The sequence below is a fragment of the Gallinula chloropus genome, assembly GCF_964237585.1.
Source record: "Gallinula chloropus genome assembly, chromosome: Z".
Taxonomy (NCBI): domain Eukaryota; kingdom Metazoa; phylum Chordata; class Aves; order Gruiformes; family Rallidae; genus Gallinula; species Gallinula chloropus.
In genome coordinates, this window is record NC_140089.1 from 61896921 (window position 1) to 61916799 (window position 19879).

The 19879-nt window shown below is 41.1% G+C and overlaps 1 protein-coding gene across 1 annotated transcript in view; it reads left to right on the top strand.

The window, feature by feature from the left end:
• The window catches only part of ARHGEF28 (Rho guanine nucleotide exchange factor 28), a gene marked incomplete at its 3' end in the record, with an annotated part of 127340 nt that overhangs the window by 20140 nt on the left and 87321 nt on the right, over nt 1-19879 (top strand). The window contains 5 exon segments of the mRNA XM_084278063.1: nt 1782-1929; nt 3781-4074; nt 14345-14528; nt 15795-15975; nt 18852-18924. Of these exon segments, the coding sequence (XP_084134189.1) occupies nt 1782-1929; nt 3781-4074; nt 14345-14528; nt 15795-15975; nt 18852-18924 (880 nt within the window).

A 19879-nucleotide genomic window follows, 5' to 3' on the forward strand; every position in this document is an offset into this window, starting at 1 on the left:
CTTTTCTCCTTCACTCATTGTAAGACAAGGGGTTGTGAAATTCTCCATCAAATCTGTGCATTGTGCTGCATGGTCAGTTTAAGATGTTACTCTGGCCGTAATGAGACTAAATCTGCTTTTTTTTTTTTTTTAAATGGAGGAGTATAAGTCAATGGCTACAATTTGAGCTTGATTTTGTTGGTTTTTCTCCCAAGAGTAGACTTACGAAATGAGATATATTGACACCAAGTATCTCCCTTGTTTCATGTAGTTAGTGCAATGAAAGCCTGAAAGCTGGCTGGGTATGCAGTTCCTGAGGGGGTCCACAAGGTATAGAGGTGGTTTGGGAGTTGTGGCCACAAGTGCCCATGTGAAAAGAATTGGGCTGTGCTCCTGTGCGTTAGCCTGCTGTCAGCTCCCCAAAATAGCCATCCATTGCATTACTCAACAGAGAAAAAGGGCTATTTGAAACTTAACACTAAACATTAAAAAAAAAAAAAGTATCTGGTAAATAAGTGCAAAACCCCCAAAAAACCAGAAGAAAACACTTGAAAGTTATAACAGTACTTCCAGATACTAAAAGCCTGAAGTACTAAAAGCCTGAATTAACACACTAAAAAGGTGTGTTAATCAGCTTCTGGGAATGACATACTCTCCATATTGGACTTATCCTTAAAGAAGCAATCCAACCTAAGGAGGATTTTGTGCCTTTGCCTCTCCACCCCTACCTAGTTCAGTAGGTCTGCTTGTATTTAATGCAGGATTCACATTGCTGTGAGTGATGGGAAAGATGTCCTTGGGGAAGGCAGGCAAAGATGGGACATTGGGAGGGGGTGGCAGGAGTCTCACTGCATTTAAATGTATGTTTGCCATATAAGGAACAGATACTTGTCAGGATGATCAGGAGAATAACTGCAGTTTTCAGCCACGGAAATTTCTGTACTGCAGTGCTGGGCTTTGGGGCAGATTTTTTACCAGGCTTGTTCATGTGGCTTGTTAGAGTCAGTGCTGTGGTAACCATTTTGAAGAAAGGCAGATCAGGGAACCTTTGGAGGTGTGAATGGCTGAGATATTCTTCTGCAGCTGTTTTCCAGAAAACATCATTTCTGCCAGTTGGGGCGATTCTGGCCTGTTGAGAAAAACTGTGGCGGTCAGGTCTGTAGTGGAGCAATGCTGTCCTCCTCTTCAAGGAAATGCAGCTTCATCTCAATTTCCTCCCTCAGACACGTCAGACATTTGTTATTGTTTGCTGCTTCTCAGATCCCTTTCCTGTTCTTTTTTGAAGCTATTGTATGGCAGATTTTTCTTGGCTGATTGCTTTCTGTTTACTATAAAGAAACCCATGGGCAGATATCTGGTAACTAGCATTTTTGAAAACAGCATAGTCAGTGTAGAATTATGTCAGTGCTTTTGTTTCGTAAACCAAGTCTAAGATCATTTCAAGCACTTTTGAATTTTTGTATTTTTCTAACCCTAGGTGTGCTTTTGTAAATAGCAAAATACTTGGGTTCACTTATTCAGTTGCATTTTGGATAACAGGTCTGTGGGTCAGGAAAGACATGGTTGAAAGACATTCCTTAAAAGACAGGGTTTTTAAAATCAATTTTGCTTGTGTAGGCATAAACCCACTGTTATTCTCTAAGTGGAAGCAGAAAACTGTAGATTTGTCTTGGAATCACAGCCTCTGTATAGTAGAGTTGAAAAAGTTCTAATAAACTTGCACCTGAAGTATGTATCAATGAGTTTGTTGGAAATGATTTCTCATTTTACTGGATGTTTCTGAAAGCACTTTCATTTTTCAGGGACAGGTGACTATAAATGCAAAATTTATTGAAGACATTTACCTCCCAGAAGACGCTGAGTTTTACTTCGTTTATGATGGATCCCTGAAGAGGCATGTAATGTTTGCTGAGCGAGTCAGTGATAACACTCTTCAGTCCGTTGTTCCGGGTAAGCAGTAACCCCCTTTTACATTTTTCATCTCCTTGATATGTCCCACCCCCTTTTGAATGCTGGGCACAACTGCGTGGTGTGGTCTAACTTGTGTTTTACGGCTCTGTAACGGGGGGAATACAGGAATTGAATGATGGACCTGGGGATCGAGGCTGAGTTTGTCTGACCATAGCTGATCCTGCCTTTTGTAGCAGTCCATACCAGCCCTGTATCAGCTGCAGACAGTGTTTTGAGGCTTGCACAGTTGAGTTGCATAGATTAAAGTGCAACATTCAGGGATGGTGTAATTTTTAATGTGAATTAATTCAATGGCACAACTGTTTGCTTCTGGGCATTCAGACACTCGCAAAAGTCATGGTTTTGCCTGAGCCTTTCCTTACCACAGCAGTCAGTGCAGCTTGCAAGGCCCTCATGGTGGAGGTGTGCGATGCTGGGAGCAACGGTGGAACAGTGCAGAGGTGTCTGGGAAACTGTTTCAAGGGTGCCTTGCTGCAAACGAGGGATGTGTGTTACCTCCCAGACCGCGCTGTGCCTCGGCGTTATCCCCTTTATGGATGTAACATAAACCCTGGTTGTCATCTTTGTTGTGTGCGGTGTGACCTTTTAATTTCTTTTCATCTCGTGGCTACAGACATGATGCACCTGTGCAATAGGATCTGCTTGTTATTTGTTCTTGTTTTTTAAAGGGGATTTAGAGTCTGAAAATAACTGTTGCTTACGAAAAGGGAAAGTTTGTTGCCGTTGCATGGTGGCTCCTTTGATACTCTAAATGGTAAATGATTGTTGTGGAATACAACTGGAGAAAATGTGATGCTAGGCTTATTTCAGAGTAGCTAGGGGGGTTTTTTTGGTTTTGATTTTTTTTTTTCCAAGAGGCCCAAAATGACACTGTTAAATGATTGCTTCTGGGCTAGGAATAAAAACAGGAGGCTACAGGCAACACTTAATCCTCTGCCTGTTCCCAACAGAAGCCATGAACAGATGAAAATAAAGTGTGAGGTTAAAATATAGCCCAGCTGATGTTAGTGTTGTTTTGTCGTGGCCAAATTAAACATAAGGGAACTCAAAGCACTTTAAAAACAACTGCAGATGTGGTAAGTACATGCTTCCTTCTGCAGTTACTAGATTGCACATATACTTGTAGTTATTCAGGTATATTTTGGAAGAAAGATATTTATACCTATAGTACATCATAGGTAGCTTTCTGGTGAGCAGTAAATGTTGCACTTTTTAGTTGTATGACATCCACCCTCACTTTGGTGGCAAAGGAGGAGGAAAAATGTGCAAGACTGTGTTTGAGAAACAGACTCCCACGGGTCCTAGCTGTGAGTTAGAGTCGGTACAGTGTGTAATCAAGTCTGCCAAAAGCACAAAAGCATTTATTTGTTGAAAGCTTCTGGGTTTTGGTCTACATGATGGCACTGGATAGGTACAAAATTGGTGTTAATACGTAGATAAATATGTTACTCAGAGTTCGTGTTGCAGGATGCTCTGCCACTCTTTTCGTGAGTATCTCATTTTCTCACTGCTTATCCAAGAACCTTCAGGCTTTTGTTTTGTGGCATTTCATCCTGATGTGGTTACCTCTTCTTTCCACTATACTTAAAGAACCTGCACCCAGAAAGACTGTTTTTAAAAATATTTATGATAGTATAATCGGGAAGTCTGGCAATTCACAGTCTCAGTTTGTGACAGTGCCTTACAATAAATAGGTGTATTTAGAGGGAAGAATAAAGTAATTCTGTATGAGTAGTCACAGCTTTTAGAGGTGGGGGAGGGGAACAGGGAAAACAAAAGTATTTTCTGAACATAGGTAATTTTACTGATTAATTTACATTATAATTACAGGCCACGGATGCCAAGAAGCAGTTTCCCTCTCTGTGTTAATGTACACAAGGGGATACTCACCTGTGGTGCTTGGCAGCTGTCCTGTCACATACAGAGAGAATCTGTCTTGCAAGTTGTCTCGCTTTCTCGTCGATCATGCCGAATGTGTCACTGCTGCTAGTCACACGGTGTTGCTGGACAAGTTTGGGCTAAGAATAAAAGATCTGCAGTCCTTGGATAATGATTTGGTGATGGCTGTTGCTCATGAAGAGTTGCCACTGAGCTGGAACATCCTTGGAAGTTGCTCAGAAGGTGGTAAGGTTTTATTTCAAGTTGGAAAGCTGTTAACAGTGGTTTGGTGCACGTATCAGAGCAGACTATCTCCTTGTTTTATCCAAGGTTCTCAATCCTTGCGCTTTATTTTGAGGTCAAGATGAAAAATTATTCAAATATGAGAGGGCTAATCAGAAATTTGGATTGTGCCCAGAGGTTTAAAACGGGTAATAATAGTTATTGTAACTCAGTTTCTACAGGAGCTTTATGTGCTTTGACTCACTGTGAATGCAGTTCTTTATTTATAAATAGACTCTGCCTTTGCAAGATTAAAGACCTGACTGTTTTAAAAAAGCAAGAATTGTAGCAGTGAAGTATTGCCACCATGATTCCAGCCAAGAGAGACTGCCATAAAAAAGAAGAATGTATTACTGTAGGCATTTTGATGCACAGAGTAAATACAATTTTTATCACGGTTCTGTCAGTGTTCATGCTTTATTTATGACTATGATCATTCTTTGGGGAGAATATAATTAAACAACTTTTGCGGCTTTTTTTAATTATAGAGGGAGTGGGATGAAAATATACACGAAATTTTACATTAAGGTGTGCTAGTGAAAAATTTGTAACAAAATCAGGTGAAATTTTCCGGTTTCAGGTTTCATTGCAAACAGAAAAATGTAGTTAGGTTTTGCTGAAGAGTGTAATTTTTTTTGCAGACCCAGCTGATTTATAGCTGAGGTTGGAAACAGTGTTAAACTTGATGGCTTCACATGTTTTTCATTGAAAATTTGGTACTTTTGGCTGTTTTCCTTTTAGTACTTTAAATTGCTAAAAACTGGAGGACAGGCAGTTTCCATGTGAGCCAAACTGAGAGAGTGAGTCATACAAACTTTTGGGAAGTAAAAACACAGCTCTTAACCCATTTCTTTGGGCGAGGACTTTTTTCCAGTCTTAAATATTCCTAATTCTTAATGACAGATAAGTTGAAATCTGCTACTGCCTTCCTCAGGAGCAGGATGCCTTTTGTCTGTCTGTGGTAAACAATGTTTTCAAGAGATGAAAAACAAATAGCAAGTCTCATTCAAATTTTGGTTGGGCAGGGGGGAATAAAAGCTCTTACTTGTTTTGGTGCATAGTAAATGTTTTTGGTGCATAGTAAATGTTTGTTCACATTACTCAACTGCTGGAATGGCTGTTGGATCTTAGCATTGAAGACTTCCATTCAAAGCCTGCAGAAATCAGCTGTAGTTCTGTTCACAGACTTGGCTAAGGTTTTAATCAAAGCCCATTGAAATACAGCCCAGAAGCACCAGGAGGATATCAGCAGTACTGAGAGAGGCTCGGGTACCTGCTTGTTTGACAGATGGGGAAGTTTATGCTGGGTGTGTTGTGGGTCTGGTGGGCTGGAGATCAGTTCATCTGGTACCAGGCTAATCTCTGTTGGGCAGTGGCTATCCAAATAGCAAAATTCTTTAAGTTTTAATTATGCTAATTGTTAATTTTGAGGTATACTGCGACACTGATATGGAAAAGAGGATGTTGCCTTTGTGAGACTTATGCTTGACTTCTTTTTGCTTCTATGTCTTTTTCATACTTGTTTTGCTTTTCAGATGTAAGTATATGTAAAAAAAATTTTAGTACAGCAACAAAGCAGGAATGTGTACTCCAGTCACTATACAAAGTGTCAACAAGGGTTTGAAACATTAGACGAGCATGGCTTGAGCATGCTGAATCATTGGACACTGTTGAGGTGGTATTTCCCTTTGTATACTAGTCATCACTCTTAAATGAGCCAAAACCTGACCCAAATTCCTGGGGCCTGATAATGATGCTCATTGACGGTGAGGAGATTTCAGCGTAGTCCTGTCTGGGCAGTGCTTACTGGCCATCATCATTGAGTGGCAGGCTCCTGAAAGCTTTCTGGACAGCTTCTCCCTCAGACCAAGGATGGTCAGTCACTTTCTCTCTGAGGTCCAGGCTTGGGATGCACCTGACTTCTATTTTGGTATCCTCTAAGCAGTTTGTACAACTTTGTTTCCTGTATCCCTTCTCCCTCTCCTTTCTTACAGCCATATCCTCCTTTTACATGACTTCGATAGGTAGTGATTCAGGTTGTTTCCTTGTGCTGTCCCTATCACTGTGTTTTTGTCCCCAAAGCCAAGAGGCCATGCACAGCTGAGGGTTGCATGTGGCTGAGGAAGCCCTGTGCGTGCAGGGAAAGAAGAAGGAGGGAGAGTGTGATGGACTCAGGCAGGAGTGCTTCAGATCTCAGCACAAGTGAGAAGTGGAGGAGAAAGTTCTTCATCTCCCACGTGATCCCATGTGATGATGGGTTGTCCCAGCAGTCTGTTTTTTCCCCATGCTACAAAAGATGCAAATGGATGAGAAACAGGGAATTGATAAGGATTTAGAAAGAGGATGAGATTTTTCCCTACCTGCTCTCTCTGCAACCTTTTGCCTTGACAGGGTCAGGATTTTTTTTTTTTTTTTGTTAGTCTCACTGTTGTGAAAGATGTGGGTGCAAGTCACTAGTTAGGACTTCATGCTTGTGAGATTCTGCAGTTTTCAGAGCTGCTGGGCTATTTTTATTGGAAACAAATACTTTTGAGTGACAGATCACTGGAGAAAATTATTGCACCATCTGCTGGTGTTGGATCTCATTCATTTTTATGAGGATTTAGAGACATACCGGTCAATGGAAAGATAGAAGTATAATTTATTCATTGGAGTTTTGCTGTTTGGAAAAAGTGCTTGTATTCCCTTTATAAGGCATAAAAATGACTGGATACTGAGAGAGCCTGGATTGACTAGGCAGCATTGCAAATAATTCAGGAATTTAGTGCAGTTGCACAGGTCAGGACTTGTTAGCCACATTATTTAAAGTTCAACACAAGAAAAAAAAAGCATGAACCTTTTGGTAATCCTCACTTATTAAAAGTGCCTTGTGACAGCCATGTCAGGAGCAGAGTGGTCACACAGACTGGTCAGATGCTGAGGTCACCAGGCCCACATGCAGTTTGCTGCTAGAGGAAATCGTGGGCCCAACAGAGGTGCTATGCTTACAAATTTATCTGTCATTGGGTTTGAAGAAAGGGCAAGGAGGGGTGGGAAGGAGGGAGAAGCTGATTTTCTTGTTGATTGCACCTTCACAAAGGATATTTTCCTTCTGGAACTTGGATTATTCAATTTGTGGAGATAATTAATATTAAATACTTCACTCCTGCCTCCCTCCCCCTCCCCTCCCCCCCCCCAAAAAAAAAGGGTGGTTTCATCTGGATGAGAAAAGTGTTTCCAAGTGACTTTTCCTCACTTATTACCATCAGGTTAGGGCAGACTTTAAGAACTGTAAGCTCCCAGGCACCATCAGATGCAGATTTAGTATCTTCTCAACAACTTTTTTGTCCTTTGGCTTATGTCCCTCAGCTGTCAGGGGGTAGCACAGTAATGTGGACCTTGCAAGGAGTCCACCTTACTTACAGGAAGTTGGCAGCACCTCAACTTCTGGTTGTTTTAAGGGCATTGCTGGGAGGCTGAATTCGGGTTGTATGGGTGACTTAACTGCGCGAGTAGTCAAACAAGAACAGTTGCTGCTGGCTTATGGTCATTTTCAGGAGAAAACGTGCTCTTCTAGGTTTGAGGCTGTAAGTAGAAGTGATAAAATTACAGTATGAATTATGAAAATTAATTACAGCTCAAAGGGAATCAAACTGTGTATACTTGTTTAATAATGCTTTGTAATTGTTTTCTAGGAATAGGTCTTGAACAGGTTTTGTGGAGTGAACTGAAGCACCAATCCCCTGCTTTATAGTCTATCTCCATGGGACACTTCAATTTTTCTGTGGCATTTTTTACTTTATTGTCCTCTCCCTGCCCTGTTCTTGTTTTTTTTTTTTTTTTTGTGTGTGTGTGTGTGTAAAGAAAGGGAGAGGGGAGAAAGTGCCTGTTCTCCTTTGGGGTATTTGGAGAACTCCAGGAACAGTGGATAAATATTTCTAGATATGATGAGATTTCTGAGGACTGGTAGTGTCTTTTTGGTCAGACAGTTTAGGCGGTTAGAGAAGCAGACAAATCTGTAGCCCTGTAGGAGTTTGTCCCTATGGAAACTGCACAGGGCAAAGGAAGAAGGATGCTAGCCTGGCCATTGGGAAGCCAAAGGGTGTCTTACAGTGTCCGCTGCTGACCAAGAAACCTGCAGCGTAAGACCAGCATCCTTCAGCCCGTGGGTCCCCAGCAAGCCCTCACATTCTAAGGCAAGGAGAGCAAAGAGTATGTTTGACATCCCTCTTTTCCTGAAAACCCCCAAGTAAGTGCTTGGAGGAGATGCTGATATGTGGAGTGGCTGTAGAGTAAGTACTGTAAGAGATACAAGAGATTAAGTTTCCTGTTTAAGGCCATATGTAAATAGTGGGGTTCAGGAGCCTGCTCTGCTGCTGGAGAGACAAGGTACGAAGCTATGGTCTGACCTGGACCCCAATCTTGTGTCAGCACTGGGCTGGAAAGCCCTTCTCTGCTCCTAGCTGAGAGGGTGTCCCCACAGACGTGGTGTTCAATAAACAAGTGTCTTAAAAAAAACAGCTCAAGGGCATGTTTGGCTGCAGTACAAAAGAATGAGGAATAGCCCTCTGCTAAGAGAAACCATCTCCTGCAGTGTTTTGCAGCTTTGTTGGGGTCACCCACGCAGAAAATTCAAGTGAAGCTTCACCTGACACTGTAGCTGGTGGTACCATGCACAGCCTTTATGGCATAGGGCTGGTGGGCAGGAGCCTTCTCTAACCCTGCTGGTGCTAGAACTGCAGGGCCAAGGCTCCTTGGAGTCTACCTTTGTAGTGGAGCTTAACCTTCCTTATCACCTCCTTTTCTTCTGCAGCACTGATGCTGGCTGGCCTCCAGATGTTAACTGTAAAAGGTATGACAAATAGGGGAACTAATCAAAGAAAAGGGGGATATTCCAGATATTTTTATAGGTGGAAAGGGGAGATGCCACCGCAGCCCTGCCCTCAGTCGTGTACCTGACTGTATGCTTTGTGGACGCTGTCTGTCCAGAAACCTCTTGCGTGTGTTTTCGCAGCAGCAGTGTGCACAAAAGACAGCTTTATAAACAATCTCATACCTAATGGAAAAATGAAAAAATGAATAATAATGCATAAAAGTATGAAGCCAGGAAAAACTGGAATTTGTCAGCCAGTTTTGATGTCTCCCCCTGCTTTTCAAGTCACAAGTCTTGAGGTTTTTAGTCTCCTTCCAGGAAATGAATGAGATTCATAACCCAGAAAGGGCTTAGTCATTTCTGTCAGAGAGAAATATTTGTTTTTAGTTTATTGTTTTGGACACAGGAAGGGATTCAGGTGCAGGGAAGAACAAGAGGATTTATTTAATGTTTAAAACAGACTCTGGCTCAGCTCTGTGTAACTCAAGAGTGTTTTGGCTGGAGAATCAGGATGCGGTGCAAAATAACGTCCTGATAGTGCATATCTTTTACAGCACCACCTGCCTTGCAGTATCTGACCCAGTATGAATCAGTCAGCAGTGCATCTTCCAAATCTCAAGAATTGTTGGATATGTATCTTGATAGAAAACAGTATTCTATAACATTTAAATATGTATGTGTTGAAGAAGCTCCATGTTTTCATTATATCCTTATTTTCTTCCCATTTGCCACTGAATGCAGTTGAATTATGTTGGGTTTTTTCACTTTTTTTTTTTAAATTTCTTGATGGTTTGCTTATTGTCTTTTTAAAAAAAATTATATGTTTGTGTGTGTTTTTCCCCTCCTATTTTACCACATTTAAAATCTTCCTCAAGTGAAGGGGGAAAGAAAGTGAAGCATCTGTGAAGATGTCATTTGTTCTTTCACAATGAGGAGCTAGAAGAGGTGGAGAATGAGGAGAACTGGAACTGGAAGTTGTTATGAAAAAAATCGCTAAAACCCAGTTGTTTCAGAACTTTATACTTTTTTTAACTTAATTTTTTCCTTTTAGGCAGGTCTATTAAAAAAAGCTTACTATTAGTCATCACGTCTTTTTGTTGTTTTTTTCCTTTGATATTGCTGACCTTGGAATAGACCACAGCAGAATTTGGATGGAAGGGGTCCCTGGAGGTGGCCTGGTCCTACCCTCCTCTTGGAGTAGAACTAGTTTCAAAGTTGGATCAAGTTGCTTAGGTTCAGTTTTTGAGAACCTCCAAGGACAGAGTTTGTAACCTCTCTGAGTGACTTGTCCCACTGTTTGACCATCCCCTTGGTGCAAAATACTTTATTTGTATTGAAAGAACTTCTTTACATTTTAATGTATCCTTCCAGCTTTACAAATTGTATTTCACATTCTGGTACCATGAAGCTATTAATAACTGCTTTATGTCATCAGGTTCTGCTCACTCCTGGGCAAGCCAAGTGGGAGAAAAAAGAGGAGAGTAGCCCAGCAAGCAGTCTATAGATGTGGAGGATAAAGGTGGATGCAAGTGCTAAGTGCATCAGGGGTCAAGACAGCTGGTGGAGTTGGCAAGGTGGTTCTGCTGCCATATAGATTCGAGCTAGCTGTGAACTAATTTAGCTTACAGTTAGATGAAAGTTGTTATCTTGAGCAGATAAAAATGAATTAGTAGAATATTTGCAGTGAGATAATGGAAATTACTGTTGTAGATGGTGTTTTGAGATCACAAAGATTAATTACTATTTACTGGTCATTTTAAAAACTAGATTATTTTATAGCAGACTTTTTCATACTCCATTGTATTTAAGATTTGGATGCCAGAAGAGTAGCTTTATTTGTCTCAGTGTTGGAGCAGAGAGGAGACTATTGCTTGTTAGGGAAAGCTTTGTAAGGCCTCCCTTTTTGCTGGGTGGGAAAGTCCTCATCTTATCTTGACCAGAGCAAGTTTATCGTGCTTTTTTACAGGGTTACAGTGTACATGGAAACCCAGTGGCCCCAGGCCAGAGTTGTAATCAGAGGATGAAGTTTGTCTTTTTGTTTCTGTGTTTTTAATCTGAGGGTTGGGGTGTGGTTAGTATCTAATCAGATACTTAGTGTGCTTAATACTGGTTGATATATTTACATATATTTTAATTAGATGGACTTATTAACACTGCATATTTAAAAAACAATTTAGTTGGAAGTGTCCAAAGAACCCACTTTGATGTCTAACTTGGGACTTCAGCAGAACTGATGCTCCAGACCAAGGTAGAATTCTGAAAGCTCATTTTTTTGTGAATATTTTTTAGCCTGGGAATGCGTAATGTGTGTTCAGGAGCTATGTTTTGGACCACAGCATTCCCTGGGCAACTAACTTTGAACCTCTGATGTATGTGTAAACACAACAGAAAAGGGAGTGCTGGTGCTTGGCATCCAGCTGTGCTCTGCTGGGGTTGTCTGCTAAAGTCCTTTGTAGGAAAGACTCTCTGAAAGTATGGTAATAGCACTGGGGCCCGTGGGAAGTGCAGATGATGTCAACAGTTTCGGTTAAGAGATGCAGCTGGGGAAAGGGAATATACCAGCAAACATTTTTATACTGTGTCTGAATGGTTAGATTGTTCTCTGAGAAAGTGAGCAACCCGGACTCCCAGCATCATTTTTCACATCTGATGACAGTATCATGAGAGATGTATCCATGTCCAAAAAGCAGAGACATCTCCCTGCAGATTGTTGTGTTGCAGTCACTCTGCTGCTTTCTTGGTCTCTGTTTTCATATCTCTTTCGTTCTGCATGTGACCCATTTTCAGTTATTCTGCAGGGGAGGGGATGGGGTGTGCTTGCATCATGGGGGGTGCTTACATCAGAGGAAGTAAGCACACCTCTGATGTAAGCCCATTCCACCTAAGTAGGAGGAGGAAATTGAACTCAGGTCTTCCATTTCTGAGTGGTATATCAGCCATTGTTTCCACTACCTCTGGATGGGTTTTGGGGAGGCTGAGCCCTGCTCATTTAAATGCTCTGCCGTAGAAGAAGGGCTCAGATCTAAGCAGGCCAAGGTGTTTGATGAGAAGTGCTTGGTTGGGTTTTGAAGCTGTGGGCTGGAGACAGATCCTCATGCCACTCTCTCCACAGGCTGCAGGTCCTGCCAGGACCTTGATCCACCAAAGGTCACAGTGTCTTACATATGTCTCTACCTGCTCCAGCACGGGGTCTCTCCACAGGCTGCAGGTGCTGTCTCTGCTCCTCATCATCTTCCATGGGCTGTGGGGGGACACCTGCTCCACCATGGTCTTCTCTAGGGGCTGGAAGGGCATCTTTCTCTGTAGTGTCTGCGGTGCCTCCTCCCCCTACTTCATTGACCTCGGTGCCCACATAGATCCTTACATCTTCTCACTCCCTTCTGTGGGGGCAAAAATAGCTGATTATGTTTTTTTTTCTCCTAAATGTGATTCCCAGAGGCGCAGTGACCATTGCTGATGGGTTCGACCTTGGTCAGCAATGACTCCGGCCTTGAGACAGGAGCCACCCCAGCAGCCCTCCCTTCTCCACCAGAACCCAGACATGCTAAACCACAACAGTAATTAAAATGCAGGAATGATCATTGTCCCCAAAGACTGAAATGAGAAATGTTTTGCCGATCTTTGAGGCAAACCCTGCATAGTTCACTGCTTTCCCATGTGCTCTAGGATGCTGCAGTAGATCCAGTGTCCAGCTGGACAGAGTTTTGCCTTGAATCTGAAATGGGGAGACCAAGAAACAATTTTATTGCCCAAAACCTGTTCAGAAAATAAATGTTGCATGGGCAGGCTAATACACCAGATCAAGTGCTGGCTAGCCACAAGAAGACTCTGGAGCGGTAGAGCAAGTTCCTTAGACTCCTTGCCGTTTTGGCTTTATGAGATGGGAAGGTACAGGTTTTTTAAAAAATACTAAAACAGTTCAAATCCAATGTTTTCAAAGGAGACTAATGATTTTGGATTCCAGCTCTGAGAGGGCATTCCAAAAGGTCCACCTTTGCAGAAGGCAACTCTCCTGACAAGATGTTTTTGGTTGTTGGTTTTTTTTTAAGTTAAGGATTCTACAAAATAAATATGCCTCAACACTTTCAGGGGGAGTACCTAAACTGAATAGGAGTCAGTCATGAGCTGCTGTATTTGCATGTAACTACGTGATACCTTTGCTCATTGCATGAGTGTTTCTCCAAAACGTGTTTATTAGTTTACTGGCTATGTAACTGTCTTCTTTGCTAGGGGATTGCTTTCCATCAGGCAGTTTTATCTTGTAAATATGGATGGAGAAAGAAAATCTGACAGTGATTTCCTCTTGATTTTAGCTGGTTCATTTACACAAATGTGCACACATACATGTCCTTTGTGAGCTTCACCTTTTCTTTGCCACTGGAGTGTATAAAATTCAGTGACGTTCTGAACAGGTTGGGTAACAGGGAAGAAAAAGCTTGTTAAATCAGGACAATCAGTTTCAATGGAATTTTATAAATCACTGGAAAGCTAATAGATTTCAGACAGTTGTTCTGAGAGCTGTAGAGTAACTGCCCTTAAATACTTGAACTTTGTGAAAGTACCCTTGTGTTTAACTTCACACCAAAATATCAGTGTAAGGAACGAGTTGAGTGGAGTAGAGCTTAATTTTATTTACTGTCTTTAAATTGCAGAAGCTTTGTGTTTTAGACATGTAGTAGACACATAAACCTTTATTTGAGTGAAGACCTTGAGTGGAGAATCAGCATCTACCACAAAGTAATTATTATGTGCTCTTTTAAGCTTCATCCTATTCAGCTTGTTGATTATGTGCTAAAAAGTGGAGAGCAAGTATTGATTGGCAGGTGAGGTTACCTTTCTGAAAAGAGTCAGAAGAATTATTCTGCATATTTTACCCATGTGTGGTAGCTTATGGTTTGCTGTGGTGCCTAAGATCTCTGAATGTGTCAATATATAGCCTGCCTTGAAAAATCACATCCTTTTTATTCCTTTTTTCATTTAGATACTTGTTCATGATTCCACAGGTTTTGTGTTGTTAAGGCAATGCAAAGCAGCTGGAAAATTGCCTGTTAACTATCTTCTGCAGTATATTGGGTCATCTCTTGTGTTGAATGCTCTACTAGGTAAAAAGAGAGAGAGAAATAACTGACGTTATCTAATACAAATGGGTTTATTTGTCTGTTGAAATTAGATGGTATTTGGATATTGTAGTTTAGCTCCATTAACTAAGTATCTGACTTGATTTCAGTGAAAGATGGATTCTTCCAGAGTATGTTTGTAGGTCTGAACCCAAGATGTGATATTAACTGCAGATTAAAACAAGTTTCTTTTGATGCTTCCTAGCAAATCAAATGCTGAGCTTTGCTACTGATGATTTTCATTTGTTTGTTGTGTTTTTTTCAGAGCCTAAACATAAAGAAACTCTTCTCCACCTTGTGATGAAATTGGGCTTGGTTAAGCTTTCCCAGTTTTTAGCAGCCCAGCCTGGAGGGTTGTCAGCTCTAGCATTACCTAACGAGGATGGAGCAACACCATTAGATTTGGCTTTACAAAATGGGCACTCAAAACTTGTTGAGATCTTCACTAAGTGAGTATAATGGTTTTCTGCTTCCTCTGAAAAACTTCAGTCTGTTAAGGCATCTGAGGAGTACTGTTGTTTTTCTCAAAAGAGTTGTCAATTTTGTGCTGGTTTCTGGGCTTTATTTTTGGCCATTATTACAATTTTAAGTGGTAAACATGTATTTTGGTTAAAGGAAGTTTATGGTGTTCTTTGTTACATTTGCAAGTCAATTAATAGTCAATAAAGTCGCAGAGGACCAGCCGCATGGTGAGTTACCTTTCTCTCAGCACAACTGTAGCTGAATCTTGACACATTGCTAGCAAGAAAAGACATCATTTAAAAATATATATATGGGAATATTTACATATAAAAGAGCTATAGGACCTGACTTTTGCAGAACCTCAGCAGACTTTGTGACTTCTGTAAAGCCCAGATTGGAATGAATAAGGGAGAGTCAACAGTAAAGCCAGTGCTGCAGCTATGACTGTTTTTGCCAGAGAGCTGCCGTACTGACAAATGACTTAAAGGATAAGAGCTTTCTGGCATGTTTCATCCATCTGGCATTTCTTCTGCATGGATCTCATGAGCTGTGCAGTGTGCGTTTGTGTCTTTGGTACCAAATGTTCAGTATCAGATGCCCCTTCTCACTGCTGGCTTTTCCTTGCAAACAGAAACACGCAAGAGTTGGGTTACACTTTTATTTTGGTATGTGTCTCTCTTGGTTCTGGCTACATGCAGTGTATAGTTTATTTGAGACCTATCCGTACTTCAGTTTGAAATAAAATACTTACAACACTGGTACAGTACATTATGTTATGAATGTCTCTTTTGTTTGTAACGTCCAAACAATGCTGTATTCCCTTGAGATACTTTCTGTTTTTTGCTATCGTGGGATAACAAACCTGCTAGCTGCCAGTCGTGTCCTACTGCTATATATGGCAACATTAACAGGAAAAGGTACTATTGCCAGATTACAGCAATACGGAGAAATAGGTATTGTCACTGCTTGCTCTTTCTGGTGTAACCATCTAGAAATGAGATTGTTTTTTCCCCTGCTGATTGCTAGAAGAAGCTGCAGTTTCCTAGGCCTGAATGGAGTCATTGGTAAGTATTTGTTTGCCCAGCTGTATTTTTGGTGGATGTTTCAGATTTTCTGCCTCTGGTTTTTGTAGTGGGTATGATGGGATCCTGATAGGCTGGTGCCGAAGGCGAGCAGAAAGCTTGCTGTGGCTGTGTTTTCATTCTACCTGTGAGTGAAGCATCTGCTTTGGTATAAAGAGCGTGTCGTTCCAGTTTCCAGGGCAGTCATTCGCTTGACATTTCAAGAGCGGAGATCAGTGAGGGTGCTTGCGTGCAGTTTGTTCATTCATCGGGAGCTCTGACTCTGACATTCAGCCACACCGCGCAGCACTTGCTGGAGTCCGACATTAAGCTCTTCAGAAAGTACTTCTGGGACAGACCTCTTCTTTACCAGGTATGTACCTATCTAGCTCAGGCTATTATCACGGATTTTCTTCAATAATTTCTAGCTATAGCTTCGTCAGGCTGGATTTGCTTGAGTAACCTTTTAGTTTGAGCTGTCTGTGTCACTAATGACTAGTGTAATTGCAGGATTACTGTTGTGGGCTTCCACTTTGTTTAAGTGTAGCACATTGTACACGTAAAAGAAGTTGAGAATGTTATCAAAGCCTCCTTTACCACCCAAATTGGTTTTGAATCGTTGTGAATGATACAGTGACTATCTTTCCCTGGCATATCGATGTTATGAATTGGATTGCTGGTGTTTTCACATTGGTACTTAGAAACATTTAATTCAGTTCCATTCCCTTGTCTAGCAGTGTAATGCCTGGGACCCTTTATCAAGAGCCAAACTCAGTCTATTGTTTGCAGCAGGAATAGAGTACAGATATTTACTATAGAGTTTCATTATGGTGTGGTGGGTCTTACTTCACTGTAAGGTGTTTGGAGCACTGCTGTGATATTCTTCAGGACATCCCTCAATTTCAGTAAAGTAAGGAGAATGTTTGAAAGAATTCTTTAGTACGAGTGCAGGTGCTTACTTATATTTTTAGATTGAGACTGCCTGGCTATATAAAACTAGTGAACTAAAATGCACCCCAAAAAGGGTTTTTTATCTTTTTCTGATCTTAAAATTAATCTTTTCCATGCTTAACTTCAGGCTTCCTTATTTGTGTGCTAATTTCCCTTAAATTACCTTTATTGCATTCTGCATGTTTTGTGGGTATTTTTGTTTTAAACTTGGAATGTGATCCATGTGTTATGTTTAATGAATAAGGTGTGATATATTGTATAGTCCTCATGTATAATCTTGTGTAACTACACTCCCAAGATTTTGATTTGTTCCAATACAAAGAAGTTATTCTTAGTTTGTAACTTGCAGAATACCTACAATTTGTGTGTGACTTTTCCATGGAAACAAAAGTAAACCAAATAGCAAAACCAAGACTGTAATGAAGAATGCATTGTTATTTATATTATTAGCTTTTTCTTGTACTCATCAAATCCTTGTTCTTCTTTCATTCTTTGAAATGGGAAAAGAAAGTGTGGCATATTAGATGTTTGTATGGCTCTCATAGACAAAGACTGTTAAAGGCTGCAAAATTCTGCACTTGGTATTTTCAGGAAAAAGCCGGCTACCTTTCACTTGTGGGTTTCTATTTTCCTTATTCCTCTAGTTGCAGCCATCTAGATCCTCCATTGTGGGAACCCTATCCCATCCCCTCCTCCTCTGCCCCCCAAGCCATCAGTGTTGCATATAATAAAGCAAAAATAAGGCAGAATAATTGGGAAGATCATGTGGTTTAGTTAATTTCCTATACAGTGGATATTATCCTGATGTCTATGTGTAGGGATGGTCAGATTGTCATGTTTAGATTATGTATTATGTCCAAAAGATAAGGTAAGATTAATTATCTTTCCTTTGCAAACAAGGACTTGCAGCTCTTAGTTGGATCCAAAGCATAAAGCAGTCATTACAGATTTCAAGATACATGGCCTTTTTAAAATAGGGGTAGAATTTATTGCTGCTCTGGAGTATGCATTCATTTATGACAGGCTAAACAGTGCATCTACTTGATTGTATCTTGAGACTGCCTAAGTGACCCTGCTGCTATTTCAGGCTTGGGTCAGAACAACATGGACTAACGAGAAGGAGCTTGCCTCAGTTATTGTGGTGAGCAGCTTTGGCTTTGTGTGTGTGGAGTAGATGATTTAGGGATCAGCACATACTATTTTTGCATTTATTCATGCGAGAAAATCGCAACCTTTGTCAAGTGTGTTCTTCAGTCCCTGGTCTCTGGGTTCTTTTCGTTCCTTGACTATTCATAACAAGTCTAAAAGGGTAATTGAAAAGTTAAGCTGTCAATAAGCTAGTTACCCCTATGGGAGCCACGACTCCATTAGCAACCTTCAGGGGGCTCTGCAGTTGAAAAAGTCTAACCCACAGGTTTTGTGGCTGTGCTAGGCAATACAGATGAGAGATTTCTGAAGGTGATGAGGAACAGGCTAGAATTGCTTGAACTCTGTGCAACCTCCGTAGGGCATAAATTGCTGTGGTTGTGGCAGTGCCCTTTGGTGAGATTCGTTGTGTACCTCCAGCAGAGCCCTAAGCAATGTGTGGAGGTGATCCAGTTGTCTGTACACAGGCAATATAACTAGTGGGAAAGCAGTGTTGTAGATGAAACTGTGCAAAAGGAGACAGTCTCTCCTCTCCCCTGCTTATAATCTTTGAAGGTAATTGCTAAAATAAGGGACCAGATTTTAGGCCCCTCTTCCTTTTGAGCAGGTGTGATACAGTAAGCATGTGTATCTTGAGCAAGGGGTCAGTCCGGCCTGGGTCCACTTCTGCACAGACAAAGAGTGCCTCCTGCCTTCTAGGCTGGGTTTACCATGTAAGTCAGTGTTTAGTCCTGGTTTAGGCTCTTTGCCTGTCAGTCAAAATTGCTTGCTTTGTAGGGATGCTGTCAAGATTAGCTGGGCTTCTGAACAGAGCTGTTGTGCAAGCTGCTGTACTGCTTTTCTCATGGAGAGGGAGATTGCAAACAGTAAAGTACAAATGTTAAATCTGATTCTTTAGATCCCTTGGGTATTGTAAACAGGAGGTAATTTCTCTGTGTAGATGAAAATACTTCAGCAGTTCCTCTCTTGAGGAATTGCTGTCTGTTTCCTCTGCAGGGTAATGATAAAATACTCAGTGGAATCTCTATCAATCATTTTAGTGTTGCTTATAACAAACTTGCTTGCTAGTCATTCATACGGTTTTTGACTTTTCAGATAAATGTCATGGGCATCAAATGCAGTTACTGTAATTTTGATTTTTTTTTTTAATAGAGTATTAATTCGAATCAAGTTGAGACAGTGGAAGGTCCAAAAATTCTCTGCAGTACAACGGGCTCTGTAGAAGGTACAGTTTTTCTAATGTTTCGGTCTTTAAAAGCTCTGGAAAGTTGGCACAGATTGATACACTATTTATTTATTCAGGAAGATCATGTTTCATATGTCATTAGAGACCTGTAAGTAGACAGCAGTGAAATACAAAAGTCCTACTACGAGAGTTGTGTTAATAGTGATAGTCCGTATAGAGCACCGGTTTTCCAGTGTCAGACTGAAATTATTTACAAAATATTACGGCATTTATAGCAACCGAGAAAGCCTCAGCTCTTGGCATTGCGAGAGCCGAGGAGATGTCAGGAGAGGGCAGTGTTTAGCTGAGTGAACGCTCCAGCCTGCAAATCCCTGCAAAGCCAAATGACTCAAGTTAATGAAGATAGGAACAGAGTGACGTTTTGCATGAATAGGTTTTGGGATCCATTCCAAAATTCTTAATGTTGCAAAACTTCCATGTGTTTCAATTAGACATTCAATTTTTTGGGGAGCGTCTTACCTCTGTAAGAATAGTGAGACTGTGCTTGCTGGTGAGAATGCTCTTTCATTGCCAAAACACATCCCTGTGTACCTCAGAGCAAGCATCTCTTAGACCTGAAAAGAGAAATAATGAAAAAAGGTCTTTCATCAGCACCAGAAGTATGATGCTTTGTGCGTTTACATATGATTGTAGGGAATTAATTAAAAGTTTTCATCAGTTGGCCATTTGATTCTGTGGCTGGCTCTGTACATTTGAACAAATTGACAAGCTGAAAATGGTGAGCTCTGTGAGAGGCTTGGTCTTGCTCAGCAGCGGTGCTGGAGGCAGCCCTACTGAGGGTAGCAGAAATGCAAGTGCTTGCATAACCTGCTGACAGGATCAGCACCGGACTGAGGGAAAGGAGCAGGACTGCAGTCCCAGGTGGCATCCCCTACAAACTGAGAGTGAATGGATAAAATGGGGACACAGTCGTCGTGTAGCTCATGTTTAATCA